At 40.9% G+C, this 20,016-nt stretch overlaps 1 protein-coding gene across 1 annotated transcript; it reads right to left on the bottom strand.

Annotated features, from left to right (window-relative positions):
- Positions 1 to 592: 592 nt before the first annotated feature.
- On the bottom strand, positions 593 to 19,718 carry LOC147323390 (NADPH-dependent quinone oxidoreductase VAT1-like). Its single transcript, XM_086303710.1, has 6 exons — positions 19,006 to 19,718; positions 13,459 to 13,666; positions 9,209 to 9,379; positions 8,981 to 9,070; positions 6,400 to 6,638; positions 593 to 4,615 (listed from the first exon to the last, which is right to left on the bottom strand). The coding sequence occupies exons 1-6, from the start codon at positions 19,510 to 19,512 to the stop codon at positions 4,433 to 4,435; spliced, it is 1,398 nt and encodes a 465-aa protein (XP_086159836.1). The 5' UTR covers positions 19,513 to 19,718; the 3' UTR covers positions 593 to 4,432.
- Between the last annotated feature and the right edge of the window lie 298 nt (positions 19,719 to 20,016).

The raw sequence follows: 20,016 nt of genomic DNA, 5'->3' as shown, positions 1-20,016 counted from the left end.
GTGTCATGTAGGCTAATGCCCAAAGAAGGGAGCTCTTTGGATATATTTTTTCAGCAACACAAAAATAAAGTTGCCAATAAATAATCTGTCAGTGTCATCCATGGTGGATGGTCATAGGCATATCCACTGGCTTCGTGGTGAGTAAATGAAGCTAAATCAAAGGTTACAACAGTATGCAGGACGAAGAGAAGCAAATATATTTCTTCATATACTGTCCATCAGTTTCATGTTAAACCTACCAGGGATCAAAACATTACTGCAAATAAATTTCTTTCTGCTCTGTATTAATGTATGATGTGTCATAAATGAGCAATGATCTGTAAAAACAACACTATGATCTCTTACCATTAGCGAGCTGGAAACAGCGATCAGCCTCTGAAACGCTGCTCTTAAACATGTACATACAGCGACCCCTGCTGGTTGCCATATATACTTAAAAATCAAAATTCATCTTTGCGGTCAATTGATGGAAATAAAATAAAAACAGCAGCACAGTACGGAAGCTGTGATCAACTGTCGTGCAGGGCGGTTTCATCGTCAAACCTAGTGATTCAACAGCAGTCTACAGGTCATTATGGAGTCAACTCAGTCACAAGATGTGATAATCCTTTAATAATACAGACATGTTAGTGCCATATGAACATAGAAGACGTTTGTTTGAACTGTGTATACAAAGAAAAAAGAAACAGTAACACATTAAATAGTTTTGGAACAACACTGTCACACAAGCAATGGAAGTAATTACACTGCAAATTAGATGCTGATAGATATGAAACATGGTTTAGGATAATAATGATAATAATGACTTTCAATTGTTGAACTGAGATTTTTAATGAAGCCAGAATTTACAAAGAGCTTTTATTTATTTATTTATTTTAAACAGACAGGACCTCTTTGGATGTTGATGTATGAAGCATCTGTCAAACTAACGCAAATACACTTTAATTAGAGCCGTCTGTGCAAATTAGCATTTTTGTGGATGAATTCCTGTTTATTTCTTAATATGAAACATTTGATAACAAACGCTACAGTACAGCTTCTGAATAGGCAACATAGTGGAGAGCTGCAACTCTCAGTGAGCACTATAGGTGTCGTTCACTGCACGCACCAGTGTGTGTGAATGGGTGGATGACTGGATGTGTAAAGCGCTTTGGGGTCCTTAGGTACTAGTAAGGCGCTATACAAATACAGGCCATTTACCATTTTTAATTCTGCATCAGTTTATGCATAACCAACAATCACGGAGAACATGAGCGGACAGTTACTATTGATCAAAGCCTAAACACTGATTCAAACCCGTTTGTGTCCCAATCACATTCATTTTAGCAAAGCTGCTTGCAGAGAGGAATTAGAGGGCTAAAAGAAATCACTAAACTTGACTAATTTGTTTATTCAATGTTGCTATATCGCTAGGTGGTTAACATTCATCCGTCATGTAGGGACTGGGCTTGTGGGTTCAAAAATGATACAAGTGAACAAAGCCTGAAAGACTTCTACGTGAACCTCCGCTGGAAACATCACAGAATGACAAAGACTCCAGATCCCACTCAAAAATCCACATCACATCTTATTTCAAACTAGGAGAAGGAATGCTGGCCAAACTTAACAATACTAGTCCAAGTCGCCTAAAGAAATGTCACAAATGTAAATAACATAAAACACTGTCTGTGAAACTTTGTTACAAGTGCTCTACAGAAACCGGCTCTGCTGGAAAGGGAGGTGCAGTTTGAGAGTTAAGCTCTAGAGACAGAAAGACACAAAGCAGCACTGAGAGGGTGGAGAGAGGAATGTGAGGCGCTGGGATGGTGTGGACGGAGGGAAAACTCTTCCTCTTGTGCTCCGGATCCTCCGCTTCGAGCATTGAATTACACCCACATCTGGACAAAACATCTGCACTACTGAGCCCCAACGCCACTTATATAGGTCATCCATTCAAAGGAGCAGATATGCAAGCAATGACCAAAAGACAACATCAGCAACAACAGAAAAAAAAGTATAAAATGCATCAATGCGGAGACAAGGAATTGCTAAGTAACACGCGCTGTAATCCTGTAAACTTTGATTGTAACGATGGCAGTGAAGGATTTAAGAACGCATCTAAAGCACAGAAGAAAACTGAGGAAAGAAACCTGCCTTGAAACGGTTCGCCAAACCGTTTCAGTGGGACATTCTTTGGAAGAAAACACAAGAGTGACTGCCAAGGCACGGAAGTCCCTCTAATTGTTATTCACAGTTGGCTTGACAGCAGTGGTGAAAGCTGGTTTCAGATTTGGCACAAATAAGTGAGGAAACTGCAAAAGCGACACAATAACACACCGACACAGGCTTTCCTTAAACAAAGATCCGTGTAACAACATTTGTCACTGCAGAGTAAGTGGGAGAAGAAAAAAAGGCATCTCATCATTACACACATTAGTAGGGCAATAATCACAAGTGTTATTTGTATTAAACAGGAAATAATTGATTATTGTTATGAATTCACATAATTATCAGGATTAATATACTTAAAAAAAACTATATTTAGGTGGAAGGTCTTTCTGCAGAACACATGAGCTGTTTGAACCCTCAAATGCATCCAGATAACATAATTATGGTCTTTTTTTTTTTCCAAAATTAATAACAAATGTTGAAAATTTGGAGGAAAGTGTAAAAGTGAATGATCAAAATCATAAATTACAAATACAAAGTTCTTTTGTTAAATAAACTTGCCAATCTTAATGGAAATTCTTCTTTTAGGGTGATCACAAAATTCTCAGAACATGCAAGCACCCCACTTACTTTAAATTGAAACACTGTCCTTATTTAAGTTGAGTTTTTACCCTGAATAATACCCAAAATGACATACGCTGACACTGTATGATTGAAGATCATTTTCATGCATAATCCAGCCTGTGTGGAGTTAGATATGTAATTTTTGCCTGTGTAAAGACAGGAGATTGTAAAAACCAAACAACTGAGGTGCAAACTTTCCGCTTTGATTAAAGGGATTTGACAAATATTTTGGATGAATTGTTTAGAAATTAGACATTTTCAGAGCCTCAAAATTAATTTGACAACATAGCCAAGGTGAGAGCTGTTCACTTGTCATTAATGACAAATGAAGTGGACAGAATATCTGAAGTGTTGAATTTGTATTGTATAACTTTTCATTGTAATGTTAAATATGAACCTCAGAGAGATTAGGCTAGAAAAACAAAACCCACCAGTGAGGTAGCAAAACCCTTAGGAATGGTCAGATCAACAATCTGATAATTTCTAAAAATACGTGCTGACCAGGTAAAGAACACCAAAAGCCCGCTGAAGATTTCCCCCCCCCCCAAAAAAAAAAACCTACTTTGAACTACTGAAGTCAATAACACCCTTGAGGCAATCGAGGACTACAATCAAGGGATGGCTTCATTAATGGAAATGCAGAGGGTCTTACAACAAAGTGCAAACCTCTAGTTACACTCAAGGCAGCCATAGACTTTGCCAGAAAGCATCTAATAGCCTGCACGGTTCTGAAAACTGAGAAATATGGGGAAGGAACGGCTCATGATCCAAAAAATAAATAAATAAATAATAATAATGTCAAACATGAGACAACTTTGTCCCACTAGTGTATTTAAAAAAAAAAAAAACAAAACAAAACAAAAAAAAAAAACAACCCAAAGGTCCAAAAATGTTAATGTAAATTTTTGTTAAACCCCTTAAATTTATGCTGCAAGTTTGCACTTCAGTCGAGTGTTGATTGTTTGATTTAAAGTCCACCATGGTGATGTGCAGGAAAAAAAAAAAAAAAAATAATAATAATTTTTTATTAACATCTTGCCCAAATGATCTTAACTGTATATGCAGCTGGACAATCTTTATAATGCACGTTGTGATGTTGGTTCATTGGTGTGCCAATTTTGAAGAGGCGCTGTTGGCAGATTAGATGCTGTGGTAGACACGATTGTAGTCTGAAGGCAGCACAGTCCCATTTAAACACTGGTAAAAGTGCAATTTTCTGTTTTTAAGCAAAGCTCGTCAGTCCTACTTTTCAAAGTGATTAGTCAGTGTTCAGTTTTATAAGCACCAGCCCTGGTATGTTGTTATCACCAGTGTTATGTTAGAGCTGCGATCAAGCTGTTGTCATAGGAAACCAAAAAAAACAAACAAATGCGTCTTCTTTTACCAATTGTGAATTTTAACAACAGTCCGTAATCAGAATGCATTTTCTTCAGGTGATGTATCAGAATGCAGTGACATTTTATTTAAAAGTTACAAACAAGTGTTCCAGACAAAGACACCACAGTATAACCATATTGCACAACAAAAATCCATCAACATTTCCAAAAAAAATACTGACAAAGAATTCATGACATCTTGCTTTTTTCCTTCACCCCGCCTTTTTTTTTTTTTCCTTAAACAGCAGAGCAAAAAAGGAAACCCTCGAAATAAACACTCTTACTCAATCCTTTTCTGCTTCAACTTCCTCTTCTTTCTTCTCGCTGATGGCAGCATCATTTTTTTCCACATTTTCCCCAGCCTCAGCATTGGACTTTGGCTTCTCTTCCTCCTTCTTGGGTTCAGGAAGAAGGATGACTTTTCCAATATTTTGGCGTTCGTGCATGCGCTTCATGGCTTCAGTCACCTGAGAAGAGACAGGGGAGCAGAGCAGATGTTCACATTGGGCAGTAACTGAGCGCATCAGCCATTTAAATGCAGCCAAAAACTATTTGCGAGTCACTAAAACCCCGATAAACACAATCTGCTGTAAAGTTCCTCTCTGGGCAATAACAAAGTTCTTGTTTGAATGTTTAAGGGATGGGGGGGGGGGAAGAGAGAGAGAGAGAGTCATACCAACTTGGCCACATATGGCACAACAATGACTTGCAGTTACCTTACAAAAGTCTTATTATTTTCAGCTAATGGATGCATATTTACACATCAAGCAGACATGGAGCCCCACACACATACACACCACAACATGTATAGGGTGCTTTGCTTTGGCCCTGTTTTGTGTCCACTATTTCTAGAAGGAAACCATCGGCTTTTACAACCATCCGTTTCCCTACATTCATTTCCTGCTTGCTAAATTTGGTACTGGAAACCTAACCTATATATTAGAGAACTGCAGGAAGGAAGTGCAGCTGATGAGTGAAAAGGCAATAAAAAGCAAAAAAAAAAACCTGACTGTACATAGCAGCAAAAGACTGATCACTGTGGAAGATCTAAGTCCCCCACTTGATTTGAGCAGCTTTAATTGAAAGGTGAACAAAGTCTGCCCCATGCTGAATTAGCCACTGCCCAGCCAAATAAGTCACAGGCTAATATTTAATTCACCTGCCTTTAGGCTTGATGATGGCGCATGCTTAGACAGCATCATTTGATGAGGCTAATCAAAGTCACATTTATTTCTATCCAGGGTGGCATTCATTTTTTGCCAAGATCTTGATTTGATGAGCAGAGTCTTCGCCAACACATCCCAAAGATTCCCAGTGGGGTGAAATTCTGGACTGTGGTGAAATTGACATGTAATGTTCCCCAAACTGCTCTCTCATTGTCATCTCGGAACACGTCTGTATCATCAAGGGAGAAAAAGATGGGACTGATGGGAAAACCTGGCCATTCAGTGAATTCAAGCAGTCAGACAATTTTTATTTTTTTTGAATAACATCACTGAATGCAGACCAGACTAACTGAAGTACCACCAGTTCACAGCACTGACCCTGCAGGCTCATATGGTAGGCACTAAGCATCACTTCATTCACCCATCTTCTTACCCTGACACTGGGGAACAGGGTGAATCAGAATCAGACTACAAACCCTTTCAGTTGTTCCAGTAGCCTCATTATGCTCTCTAGCAAACTAAAGCTTCTATCCCTAGCTAGCCTACCTGACTTTTCTTAAGGCTACATGCTTAGTCCCAATCCCTTGTTGTCTTGTGCATGTGGAAGGTGCTCTTATCTTGACTAGCAAACAAAGCTTTCAGGTTGCAATCTCTGATCACAACCATTCAAGATTCTTTGCCTGCACTCCACCCATCCCCACCAACATTTCTTCCTCAAAGATAAAGTTTCACTATTCTTCTAGATATTAATATTGTTTTGGGCCATTATCCATTACCCATCTAAAACTGGAGCAATGCCTTTTACACAACCCAAGGATTTGTCTAAAACCCGACCCTGATTCTTTAAGAAATGAGAAGCTGCGTATGGCATCACTGATGAATAAATAACTTCCTACCAGCTGAAATGCATCAATGACTACGATAATTATCCAGAGGAAGGCTCTTACCCATTCGAGAGCAAGATAAATGTCAATGTATACTTCAATATGCAGTAAAGTAAATACAGAAGCAGTTCCAACAAGCATCTTCAAAAACAAGGAATTGTTTTATTTATTTTTTTACACTGCAAACCCGATCAGACTTACCTCCTCAAAGTGATAGCTGGAGTCAATGCGGGGCTTGATCTTTCCCTGCTTGTAGAGCTCAAGCAGCGTAGACATAGTCCTGCCGAAGAGCTGCTCATCAGTGATGTATCCCAGGTGGAAGCCGCTGACAGCTTTGTTGGACTGCATCAGTTTCATGGTGTTCAGAGAGAGCTGGTTATACCAGGTCTTTGCCATGGCCAGCAGGTTCTTCCTCTGGCCCGTCACACAATTGGCTGCACCTGCAATGTCAAACAGTGATTAAGGGAACATTGAAAAAAAGGCAGAAAAACCCCCCAAACTTCACAATAATCGTCTCACTACCTTATCACAACCTCCTTTAACTTTACTGCGTTGCAAATAAATGTTTGAGCATCAACTCTGATTTCAATTCAGTTTTATTTATGCAAGGCCAAATCACAACATCAGTCACCTCAAGGTGCTTTATATTGTAAGGTAGACCCTACAATAATACATACAGAGAAAAACCCAACAATCATATGACCCCCTGTGAGCAAGCACTTTGGCGACAGTGGGAAGGAAAATCTCCCTTTTAACAGGAAGAAACCTCCGGCAGAACCGGGCTCAGGGAGGGGCGGGGCCATCTGCTGCAACTGGTTGAGGTGAGAGAAGGAAGACAGGACAAAAAAATATGCTTTGGAAGAGAGACAGCGATTAATAGCACGTATGACTCAATGCAGAGAGGTCTATTAACACATAGTGAGTGAGAAAGGTGACTGAAGAAGAACTATTCAATGCATCATGGGAATCCCCCACCAGCCTACATCTATTGCAGCATAACTAAGTGAGGATTCAGGGTCACCTGGTCCAGCCCTAACTATATGCTTTAGCAAAAAGGAAAGTTTTAAGCCTAATCTTAAAAGTAGAGATAGTGTCTGTCTCTCGAATCGAAACTGGAAGCTGGTTCCACAGATGAGCGGCCTGAAAACTGAAGGCTCTGCCTCCCATTTTACTTTTAAATACTCTAGGAACAACAAGCAAGCCTGCAGTGCGAGAGTGAAGCGCGCTAATTGGGTGATCTGGTACCAGGTCATTAAGATAAGATGGGGCCTGATTATTTAAGAACTTGTATGTGAGGAGCAGGATTTTGAATTTAATTCTGGATTTAACAGGAAGCCAATGAAGGGAAGCCAGTACAGGAGAAATGGAATTCTTGAATTCTTCTTGTAAATTGCATGAGACAGACTCGCCATTAATCACGTGCATGATGTCAGTGGAGAAGATGCATCAGGGCCAAACTACCCCACAAGAGAAGGTAAACAGTTTAATGCCCCATGTCTTTGTGAGTTTGAACCCAGCTTCATTTTGTCCCCAGTTTGGTCATATCTCGAAAATATGTCAAAGCCAAGGTTTTCAGTTCAGTTTAATTAAAACAAATCTTAAAGTCATTATTTAAAACTGTTATCAGGTTATAATTTTCTATGCTTTCAGATGGGTCAACTAACACTGAAGCATGCTAAGTACAGGGAATTCTGCTGTGCAAAGCTACCGACTTGCTTAACAGTGGTGAATCAGCACAGACTTGCTTTGAAAACATGGTCAGATGAGAGCATTTTAACCTAGGACTGTAATCCCAAATCCTGAACCTCTGATGTTCCATTCATAAGGAGAAAAGCAGCACATCGACCTTTCAAGATTGAGCCATTTATTCCGGCAGTTAGAGGAGCAGATTACACGTGCAAAACATCCTCATGTTTTCACAACTGGACTCACCCCACGCCTACGGTGTCTGCTACCTTAATTAATGTTTACATCTGCCGAGCATCAACTCAGAGCTGGCTCCAAACCTGTTGATCCATGTCAGAGAAGCCACAGGTGTGGCTGCATTTTAGACTACTACCAACAAGGCTGTTCACCTCAATTTTATTTATACTGCACTAATTCACAAGAGGCACCATTTATAATTTAAGGAAAGTGCAATATTAGAGAGAAAACCCCAACAATCAGATGATCTCCAATCAGGAGGCACTTGGCAACAGTGAGGAGGAAGAATTCTTTTTTTTTTTTTTTAAAACAAGAAAAGACCTCCAGCATAACCTGGCTCAGGAACAACATGCAAGACTGCCTTTAAGATATTAGCTTCACTGGCTCCCTATTAAATCTGAAATTTATTTAGAGTCCTGTATGATCATGCCCCATCATACTGCATCTTAAAGTTCTTTTAGAGAGACGATCCATTGCCTTTTAGCACTGTATCGAAGAGCAACAGTTTCCATCTTCCTGCTTTTGAAGCTGCTGCATGTTATGGAACTTGGATACAGCTTTAGCCTTGAACAGCTCGGTATTCATTGCATAAAAGGGAAAAAAAAAAAAAAAAAAAAAAAAAAATGAGGCCGACATTACAATGACAGCGTGTGTAGGAGGAAAACAAATTATACACTCATTTAAAATAAAATGCTACTTCGCCAATCTAATCAGGTCTCATTTTAAAAATAAATAAATAATTTAAAACACCATGACAGGTTAAATAAACCAAGTGAAATAAAGCTTTAGTAGAAACACCAAAGATCCCCCCCCCCCCAAAGGATATCTACACAATGCATTTTTTGTTTGTGCGTCTTACCAAAGACTATAATCATGCCCAGGGGCTTCAACAAACTATAGCCTTTTTGGGTGTCAGAGCCACCAAGGGGGTCGAGAACGATGTCCACACCTGCAGAGACAGAAATAAAAGGGCAAAGCTTTGTAAATTTCTAGATAACAGAACATGACAATGTTCAACACAACGAAAACATGAGGCAAGGATTTCCATTTGTGCAGTAGTAAAACAAGAGTATTTTTTTTTTTTTACCCTTCGGGCTGATTTTGCGGATTTCCTCCACGTAGTCTTTGGTGCGGTAGTCGATGGGGTGAGTTACCCCGCCTTGGGTAATAGTCTCATGTTTGGAAGCCGACGCCGTGCCAAAAACAGTCACATCCTGCACAGTTTGACACAGCTGGGTAGCAGCAATACCCACACCACCTACAGATGTGCAGACAGCAGCAAAGACCGGCATGAGAACAGGAGGAGCAGGTGTTTCACTTTCAGCAAAAGAGGTTCTGTGCGGTCTCTCTCTGAACCACTCAGCAATTTTCTCAAACATTCAAACTATGCTTGCTTTGAATGTTGAGTTAGTACTCAACCGGGCTCCTAGTAAATACATTTTAAGGGGAAATTTAAATGACGATACTGTTGTTACCAAGCAACTGTAGTGAGCTTTTACAAATCTAATGACTAATGATTGAGACAAAACACTTTACAAGATATCAACTTTGCCCATCTGAATTTGTGTAATCAGTTAATATTTGCATTTGATAAAAAGATAAAGCATGAGAAGACCGGTAGATTCCATTCTTCACATGTGGAAAGTTCTGCATCTGTTGTATAACTCGTTTTGACCTTTTACACGTTTTGGCTTAAACGTCCTGTATGCGCTGTAAATAAAATGCTAAGTGGTTAAGAGCCAGACCGTACATCAATATGTAGGTGTTGTTTCTACAGCAGCATAAGTAATGCTGCTCCAGGACCATGACTGCAGCTGATAAATGATGTCATGGCTTTGCAATCTAAGGGTAAAGGTCACGAATGGGAGACATTTGTCTTTCTAACACCTGTTTAATGTTTTGTCCATTTTGACTCGAATTATTATGTTGTCCTTAAAACTAACCACACCCACACACACACACACACACACACACACACACACAAGAAAGAAAAAAGTTACACTTCAAAAATTACAGACCGTCTCACACAGGACACCAACCAGAGTCTCCTGGGTGTCTGTTTTGCATTAGGCCCTCTCATTCATCACAACCTTTTCCAGGCCTTGATCCTCTTCATAAGACTTCTCTCTACCAGAAGAGCTTTGAACAAATGTTGAATGGAGCTTCAGAGTCTGAAGTCAAAGCACAAGTGCTTTAAATAGTCATTCTTTTAAATGGTCAGGAGGGAGCGGTACTCGAAAATCTCAGTACAGTCTCACTCCTTGCAGCCAGAGATGTGACCTTAATGTTAACTTGTGCACCATTTTGGGCCTAAAAAAAAAAATCATAGTGACATTGTAGGATCAAGGAATAAAGGCCTACAGACCAAGCCACAACAATAGGTCATGAGTAGGAATGGGAATCAAGACCCGATAGCTCAATTCCTTTTAATTATTCCGTTGTATTCTACTCTATTGCCTGTCAATTACGCTCATCGGTTCTGCTTCCACTTGTGCTAAAATCAGTTGATTTCAGTTCGTAGAGGAGGAAAATAGTGACGCAGTCTGCAGCGTGGATATAACTTTAATTTTTTACTGCACAGTGAAACGACTGTATTATGCTATTATGACAACAACTTCAGCACAATGAGAGCATGGTAACGCTAAGCTAGCCAAGAACCCAGAGTGAAGTTGGGTTGACTGGATGCTGACCCCAGCCCAGCAGCCAGACCCTGAACTTCACCAAGCAGTCAGGCTGCAGCGTGCATCTCTACTGGGTCACGTTTCTAAAGTAAAAATCACTGCTTTAGTTAAAAAGCATTTCCCAAGTGGTTGCTAGACGTTGATGAAGTTAATGGGAAAATTATTATTTAAACCCCAGTTGCACAGGCCTACAGACTGGTCAGTGACCCCTCAGACTGGTTTTCAACCAGTTGGGAAATGCATTTTTCCCCTAGTAACTGGTGATTGAATCACATCATACTGAGGACAACTCTTGAGCAAAAAGGTGATGAGAAATGAATAAAAGGTCTATGGGAAAATTATCCAAGTAAAAATGTTAGTCGAGTTAGTTTCTTATCAAAATATTACCACTGAAGTCACATTTACTTCTTAAATTATGATCCTCATTAGATTTAAATTGGCAATAAATTAATGCTTTAAGGTGGAGTCATCATGTGGAGTCATCACAACACTGATTAGCCAGCGATTGTTTTGGAGCAACATTTATGATTTTGTAGGAAATACACCAGCATGGGCCGGTATTAAATCGGAGCTGGTCAGATTATTACTGCGTCATCGCCTCACCTTTTCCCCCTAATGTCCTCTCGCTCTCCACATCACACCCAATTCCACGGAGAGCGTAATTTAGAGATGCGACTTAGGCTACGTCCACACGTACCCGGGTATTTTTGAAAACGCAGATTTTTCTATGCGTTTGCACCTTTCGTCCACACGTAAACGGCGTGTTTGGTCACTGAAAACGAAGATTTTTAAAAACTCTGTCCAGGGTGGATATTTTTGAAAACTCCCGTTTTTGCATTTAGGTGTGGACTAGAAAAAAAAACGGAGAAAACGCAGCGTCAAAGGTGTGCGCATTTTTTGACGTCACACTGTGCGCCACGTTATTGTTTCGGTGAAATGAATTTCTACAATACTGTTACTTCTACTCTCTGCAGTGTTTAAATGCTTACATATACACACAGTTACTGTCCCTCCACACATGGTTCTGCTTCTATGCCCCAGCTTTGTTTACTTTTTCCCCACCGAGGCTTCTAGACTTCTGATTGGCCAACATTTCTGCACGGTTAAGAATATATCGCCACCTGCTGCTTTGGCATGTTCATAGCAGCGTTTTCCTTCATTTCTGCCTTTACGTGTGGATGGGATTATTTTTTAAAACGAAAACGGAAAATCTCCTTTTCAAAAATACCCGTGTACGTAGCCTTAGAGGGTGGAAACCTCAGAAGACAGGTGAACAAAAGGCGACATAGAAAGCAGTGCTTTCTGATCTCTGTGGCCCATTTCCACTTAACAGTGAAAGGCTTTTGAAGATGATGACCGCCTGGGCCTGCAGGTTCACCAGTAATCCTTTCTGCCCTCATGATTCACACAGGTCAGCTGACACCCATTCACCCACTCAACAGTGATGAGCAGCCTTTGAGAGGGAGGATGCAGAGGAGCAGAAGAGCAACTGAGCATCACAGTAACTGTCCTCTATTCTTCGACTCAGTGTAGGGGGATCAAACACGCAGATATTTGTGCTGCTGTGACAACACAACGTAAAATCTTTGAATTCAAACTGAATAAAGTGCAAAGCTAAACACACACACTTCCTCAATTCTCTCAGCTCTAACTGGATTATACCACATGCTCATAACTATCACAGCTATATTATATGCTGTGCAGCTGTTTCACAAGTTCAAGATATTTTCAGTAACAATGTGAAAAATGTCATCACAGCCACATAGCTGAAGGTGTCAACTGCACATGCACTGCAAACTTTTAGTTTTCCTAATAAGAGTGTGGTGATCTCTATTTGATCAAAGGCAGAAGTGAAATGTCACACTAGCTAACCCTATAACTGTGACATACAGCTAAGAAAGGCCTTGGTTTATAACTCCTGGACATCCACACTCATTACAGATGGTTTTGTGTAAGAAATTTGCATTTGAGAAGTGTTGCCCAAGCAACCATTTGTGATAATAATCCAGTTTTGTATGAAGAGGTTTTGACATAACACACCTCTTCACTGCTGATTTTAAGTCTTTTAGCTGATAATCCTTGAGCACAGAAATGCAGCTGCATTCAAAGAGCTGATTAGCAGGAGGGAGCGTGCTGTGCGACTCTTTACACGTTACCCAGGAGACTGACAGAAGGTTTGTTACACCTTCTAATTAACTGATAACGAGAGTAGTCTTGTCACACAACATTGGGGATGCTACTGAGCTAGTCTGAGGAGATCCTTCATTATCTATTCCTCAAACTAATTTTCACACTAAGGCTATGCGTACGATTATAAAAATAATCAATTAACTGAGTAATGATTTGATGTAACAAACAAAAACTGGGTCATTTGATAATTTTAGGATACACATCAAAACAGTGTTTATCATCTTATACCAGGGTGCAACCGCTGTTTCAGCTCCTCGCCACGTAATGTGCAATTTATACTTCTGCACTGTGTGGACTCTATGGTGTCGCCTGCACGAGTGGACGTCACTATTCTCAGCATTTATACTCATTTATAGAGCCTCTGTTGCTGTGCAATCTCACATGTGAGAAACGAAGAAGAATAAAAACAAGAACTCCTCACTAATTTTATTTGGAAATTATTTTCAGGCGTCTCCACGAGTCTTACCTGCTGCCATGTGTATAAGAACGCTTTTGCCCGGCCTAAGATTGGCCATCTCAAACAGCATCATGTAGGCGGTCATGTAGTTAATAGTTAAAGCAGCACCTTCCTCAAAACTCATCTCCTCGGGCATAAGGAAGGTGCGGTCAGCGCTCACGACAGCTACTTCCTGCCACATGCCGCTGCGGGCCAATGCGATGACACGATCGCCAACCTGAGGGAAGGAAAGAGGGGGACAGGGAGAAGGTGTTGTGAAGTCAAACTAAAACACAGACGTTCACAGCTGTGGAATGATGCATTTCTTCATATCAACTTAATACGGGAAGCTTAAAAGTTTGATTTAACAAAATTATAAATCAGTAAACACAAATTACACCTGATGCTAATCTGAAAGTAAAAAACAAAAGTGGGGAAGTTAAATTAGTGCTTTTTAAACTTTCCTGTCATTCAGCTTAGTTTCACTCTGATTAGTTTTCCTCCTGTGGTCATCTATGCCCCACTTTCAGCAGCTCAGTGCCCCACATTTTGAAACCTGGCGTTCTATTGATCTTTGTAGAAAGTACAAAACAACTGCATATTTCCACTGTGGGGGAAGAAACCTCAGACTAATATCTCAAAGGCTGAACAATAACAGGCAAAGTCTGTAGAACCAAAAGTAGGGAAACTGAGCGCCTGTAACTTGAATAGGCATCGTTTCTAAAAAGATAAACGGTGAAAAGAATCGCATTTGCTCCATTTCTCATACAGTGCTGTGCAAAAATCTTCAGCCACCCTTTATTTCTTTACATTTTTGCTCTCAAGGACTTTATTATTTTGTGGTCTTGAGCAATAGTTCTCCAGGGTTTCTGGAGGTCTTTCCATGTTTTTCTTTGGACATTGGGTTTTTTCCCCTCCAGTTCTAACGGGAAAAAACCCCCAAGTCAGTCTTGTGATTATTAGAGATTTATATTTCATGCATTCTTTCCAAAATACATTCTCACTACATTGTCTTTGAGTCCACAAACTTCTGTGCCTCAGTGAAACTCACAGCACCCTCTCAAACAAACTAAAACCATTAAACAAGACGACATTTTAACATTCATTCTCTGGTAATGGGGACATCAGATATGGGGGCTTATGGGAAATGCTGTTCATGTTTAACAGCCTTCCCAAATTCAAAGAGTCATATGACCAATGTTGCGAAAAGTTCCAAAAATGTGAGGGGTGCAGGAAAGCAGCCTGATCTGATCATGAATGCTGCAGTTTCCTGCTAAAACAGCTTCAAGAGCTGAGTCACACCCACTTCCTGCTGCACACAGCCCATGACAATAGACAGATGACACACACAAATATTTACACTCGCAAACACAGTAAACACACACACGGTATGCGTGTGTGCCCCAATTTTTGGCGAGTTATTGTAAAAGCCTCAACTTCCACCTCAGATGACATGCTCGATTTCTCAACCCCTGCACTTGTGAAACATTAAAAACTTGCAGGATCAACTCAAAAATTCATAATAGCCTGTTTTTCCCCTTTCTTAAAGAAGGGCTGAGTTCATTTCTTGGAAGGTTGACATAAAGTGAAGTCACTGCAGAGACTACAGAGTGCAAATAGGACAGTGAAAACCTGCTGCTCATTTGAGTCAGTCGTGACAAAAACTAGCGCCACGCCTGGTTTTCTGCAGCTCATTTTAGTGCATCGAAATCTGTCTTTGCCACTAAAGCATCTCAGTAGCCGAGAGAAAGAGCAGATCTTCATCCATAATTCAGAGTCGTGTGAAAACAAAAGCACATCCTCTTAATTCTAAACTTTTCATAACAGGGGAGAAGCAAACCCAACCCCACTGGAACCAAAGCTAGCAGCTGTAGCTTGACAGTCATTTGCTGTATGACTTTCAGTCATCACAGCATTTCAGTCAGGTTGCAGTCTGAACTTTGACTTTGTCATTGTAAAACCTCGACTCTTTTCCTCTTTCAGACAGTTTGTTGCAGATTTGCTGCCATTCTTGAGATCGTCATGTTGCATGACTCGATTTGGGCCAAGCTTTTACTCTCAGACAGGTAGCTTCACATTCGACTAGAATATTTTGGTATACAGAAAAATTTGTGGTCACCTAAATGACTGCAAGCAACAAGCCCAAATTATCACCTCTACCACCATGCTTGACAGTTGTATGAGGTGTTTATGGTGATATGCTGTGATTGTTGGTCACCAAATGTGTCGCTGTATATTACACCCAACCTTGGTCTTGTCTGTACAAAAGGCATTATCCCAGAAGTCTTTGCAAATCTCAGCTGTGCTGAACAAGCCACACTTGCTCAGTCTTTTTCATAATTATACTGTCATCAAGTTTAACAATTACCATGCTAACTGAGGCTGGTAGAGTCTGAGATGCAGCCCACTCCCAGTTTCTCCAAGCAACGGTAAAGCGTGACCTTGGTGAGTTTGCTGGGACCTCCACTTTTGAGAAGAATTGTGGCATTGTGCTAACATGCACCTGAATGCTCAGACCAGCAAATTGCCAAAGACCGTTTTTGTATACTTTTAAACATGCAGAGCTCAGTTAATGAAGTGAATGTGATTAGCAGCACCTGGCTGCTGCTGAGCCTGTAATTCTATGGAAGCAGTAAAGGTGTAGCTAGTTTTTCAAACGACTGCATACCATTCTGACCGTTTGTGCATTTTACAGCAGCCAATCATACAGATTGTTTTGTTTTTACATTCAAGACTAACACATGCTCTAAACCAAAAATCTGCAAAATCTACTTGAAAATGGAAAATGTGTGCCTTACACTAAGAAAGTTTAGCGAAATGGTTCCCAACTCCCTCCAGTATTTACGTAATTAAATGTTTATAGTATAGCATGCAAATACTCCTAGGACAGATTAAATGCCTTGGAAAGAAAATGCAGTTAAGTGCATCGATAGCTTAACATTTGCACCACATGCACCAGACCAGAAAGCATGCGCTGTGCTGACCTAAACACATCATCGCTTCGCACATCAAGTCAATTAAAGACCATATTTGTCAAACAGGTGGCATCTTGCATCCTTTCTCAGGCAGTCAGCTGGAACGCTGGAACAAAAACTGCTGCTCCCATCTTCCTGAAATAGCAGTAAAGGTGTGGGCTACAATCGTATATATTGTGCTTTTATTTTAGCATCACTAACAAATGGAAACTGGAAAGACAAGAGAAGCTGCATAACAAATCTAAACAGTCTTCTTATGAAACAGCCACACCCTGAAGCGCTCTCATCTGGAGCCTCGCTCCAGCCTCTCAGTATCAGTCTCTGAAAACACTCTGGCATCCCTAAATGTTATTGTCTGCACTGCAGTCCCACCCACATCCTTACACTAACCTTAACCAACTATCTCGCATGTTAACCTTTAAATTCCTGTTGGGATTTCTCACTGCTTCCTGCACTGCTGCGGCTGGTGCTTTGTGGCGTCTTGTGTTTTGATGCTTCCTTCCAAAAAGGAAGTGTTGGAATGAATATGATCCACAAAAATGGAGGGAATGGAAAGAGAGGAGGAGAGCAGTAAGTGGTGAAGAAGAAGGGGGAGAAAGAGGAGGAGGAGGGAAATTCCATGCTGACACTTCAGGATTGGGAGGACTTTCAGTGATTCTTAGAAAATACACATAATGAAGCCATCATGCAATTAACTGCATGGATAAAGAAAGAAAAGCTGGATCTGGTGGAAGAATATTCAAGTCCTTTGCAAACAAACAGAAGTAACCTCACTGTTAGGCCTTCTCTAGTTCACACACACTCCTATCTTAACATCTTATTCAAATGAGGATGATACAGAATACAGATGCGCCCCAGATACAGAAACAATAATGAAAGTGGATTTTACATAATCAAGGTCCCTTTGCAATATTGCGCTGATAATTTACAGGGATGAGTTCCAAATTGTTTAAACCACTAGAATAGATTTCATCCAAGTTTATGATTACCTTTCATTGGCAGTGTCGTGTTTTTTGTGCACTGCTAAACAATCAAGTCAAACACACAGCAGTAAATCTGCACCTGAGCCAGATACATGCAAGACTGAAGATTAAAAACGTGTGCAGAGCTGCCTTTTCTGTCACACAGCAGGTATCGGGACCCTAATGATAGAATCAATAAGGCATCTGACCTTTAAACAGACTCGATAGTGGTGCTGGAATCCATAGAAACCTAATCTACCATCTTACTTTGTGTTCAAAGAGCCTGCAAATGCAGTGATCATTCTTGTTAGACAAGAATCTGAGCTATGAGACCTCCCTGTATGACACAAGCTTTATGACTCCAACATGATGTCAGTACATAACAAGCATAAACTGGGGCACTGATTTACTGTGCAAAACTCCCAGAAAGGTCTCATTTTCCTTCGACTCATGCAGATCTTAAAACAAGCAGTTTCTTTGTTTCTGATGTCAACATTAAAAATTTTTTTTAAAGGTTAAGATCAACATTCATCCACAACTGCTGCCTGGAAGTCATCCATTGCCAAGACTTGCATACAAACCAAATAATGCACCTACTGAACCCAGTAGGCTGGCTAATAGTGCCGTTGGTCATGTGTGAGTGTTTTCCACCTTCCATTAGTGCACACAGAACATAAGAAACTCTTGTTAGATGGGGAAAAAAAACAAAAAAAAACAAAAAACCCTTCCTCTTTTAATTTCTGTGCAAACAAATCTGAACCAACAAGTGAAAAGTTACAGAACTTCTGCAAAAGGCATTAGCATATAAATCCATGAAGGTTACTTGCGATGAGTCACTTAGACGTTATCTTACACATACCACTGTAAAACCAAACGCAGTGCATAAAAGCAATGACCTTCGGCCACTGAAAGAGCTTTGTTACTTGAGTATGTGTTTAAACTGTGCCATAATGTAGCTGTGAGGCGCATGCAAGGTTCAAAGAGGCTAAAATCAGCAGCTCTCTAAATATAATCGAGTATAATTGCCAACATCAGGTGTTACAGCCTACGAGTTTCCATCAGTTTCAAGAATTTAAAAGGAGGCACACACTCACTTGGTTTAGAAATGCGCCTTTTCATCAGAGAAGAAAATACACGTAGCTTCTTTTGTGCAGGGGAGAAAATGTTAAAAACGCGTCAAGGCCAGACTGTCACTCAAACACCGTCAGTTTTCTTAAGTGTCACACTTTCTAGCAGCTGCTCAAACGAACACACTACGATTAAGGTTGTTTATTGAAATGTCGCTGTTTGAGTGCCAAAGACGAGTCTGTGGTACACAGAAAGGAAACAGCCAGTCCAAACTCACGTCAGCTAGAAATCTGATTGTGCCTTCTGAGATTTGAGAGGAACTAAAATTAACAGCTATTAAAAGAGATTTCAGTTCACGGTTTTCACTAAAGAAACGTGGAAAGTGATGACAGCAGCGCTCTGGGTTGGCGTTTGGAAAAGATTACACGCGTCACGCACTGGCAAGAAATGCAGAAAAATTAAAGGCTCGGATACTTTGCTTGGCAGCTACGGAGCCGCTGATCTGACGCTCTTTCATGACCACAGTAGAATTTTGTGGGTGTGGGGAAAGCATTTAGCAGGCCTTTACTCACTTTCCTGTCATTCACATCCTCCCCGACCGCTTCAATGACCCCGGAGCCCTCCATTCCCATCGTGACGGGCGGGGAAGGCAGCAGCTCGTACAGCCCCTGCCTGGCCAGCAGCTCGGCGAAGTTCAGCCCGCATGCCTTGACGCGCACCAGGACCTCTCCTGCCTTCAGCTTCGGCTTGGCCATCGTCTTCACCTGCAGCTTGACTTTGTCGTAGCCCCCATGTCCCGTGAGTACCAGAGCGCGGAAGGAGAGCGGCTTCTCCTCAGCGGCTGGTGCTGCAGCTGGTGGTTCTGCTACAGCTGCTGGTGGTGGTTCTGCTACAGCTGCTGGTGGTGGTTCTGCTACAGCTGCTGGTGGTGGTTCTGCTACAGCTGCTGGTGGTTCTGCTGCAGGGCTGCTGCTGCCTGACTCCTGCTGAGGTGCATCCGAAGCAGCTGAGGGAGGCTCATCAGGCTTTTTCTCCTGCTCAGGCTGTTGCTGCTGAGTTGGACCCTCTTCGCTAGACATGATAACCACGTTCTAAGTGGGCTTTTAAAGCTTTTCAGTTTGACAGTTGCGCCTGTTTGAGCGTTTCTTTCCAAACACTCCAAGAACGTTTAGTGCAAATTTTCTAGTATAAAAATGTGAAATAAGAGGGTGTTTCCTGCAGAGTCGAGTCCTCAGTAAGATGTGCGCGGTTTCCTGTGTATGCGCCTAGATCAACAAGTGCCCAGAGTCAAGAGCGGCGTATTTTATACAAGTTCCCAGAGTGATTTTCACAATAAAATACGGATGCCAATTTACCAAAACGTTTCTTTTCTTTTCTGTTCTTTCTCATTTTTGATGTGGCAGCTAAAATTGAATTCACCAATCCCGCAAGATTTAGATGAGTTTGTTTCAGGTTGTGCAGGTTAAAAAAAGAAGAAAAATTATGGCACCCATGAAGACCTGTCGAGAACTGATTTTAAAAAGTCTAAAAAACCCCAACTTCCTCAGGCAATGCATTCATGTCCAATATTTTTCAGGGGATGA

The sequence above is a fragment of the Aulonocara sp. 'chitande type north' Nkhata Bay genome, linkage group LG8 (genome assembly GCF_057382095.1).
Source record: "Aulonocara sp. 'chitande type north' Nkhata Bay isolate Kocher_YH1m ecotype deep benthic linkage group LG8, A_spYH_male_GT1.1, whole genome shotgun sequence".
NCBI classification, from domain to species: Eukaryota; Metazoa; Chordata; class Actinopteri; order Cichliformes; family Cichlidae; genus Aulonocara; species Aulonocara sp. 'chitande type north' Nkhata Bay.
The sequence above is the reverse complement of the archived record's forward strand: the minus strand, read 5'-3'. Positions and strand labels throughout refer to the sequence as shown.

Coding starts and splice junctions, on each gene's coding strand:
- LOC147323390 (XM_086303710.1), bottom strand. CDS start 19,512: ATGTCTAGCGAAGAGGGTCCAACTCAGCAGCAACAGCCTGAGCAGGAG. Junction 13,667..19,005: donor AGGATGTGAATGACAGGAAA/GTGAGTAAAGGC, acceptor TCCTTCCCTCAG/GTTGGCGATCGTGTCATCGC. Junction 6,639..8,980: donor GGGCATGATTATAGTCTTTG/GTAAGACGCACA, acceptor TTGACATTGCAG/GTGCAGCCAATTGTGTGACG.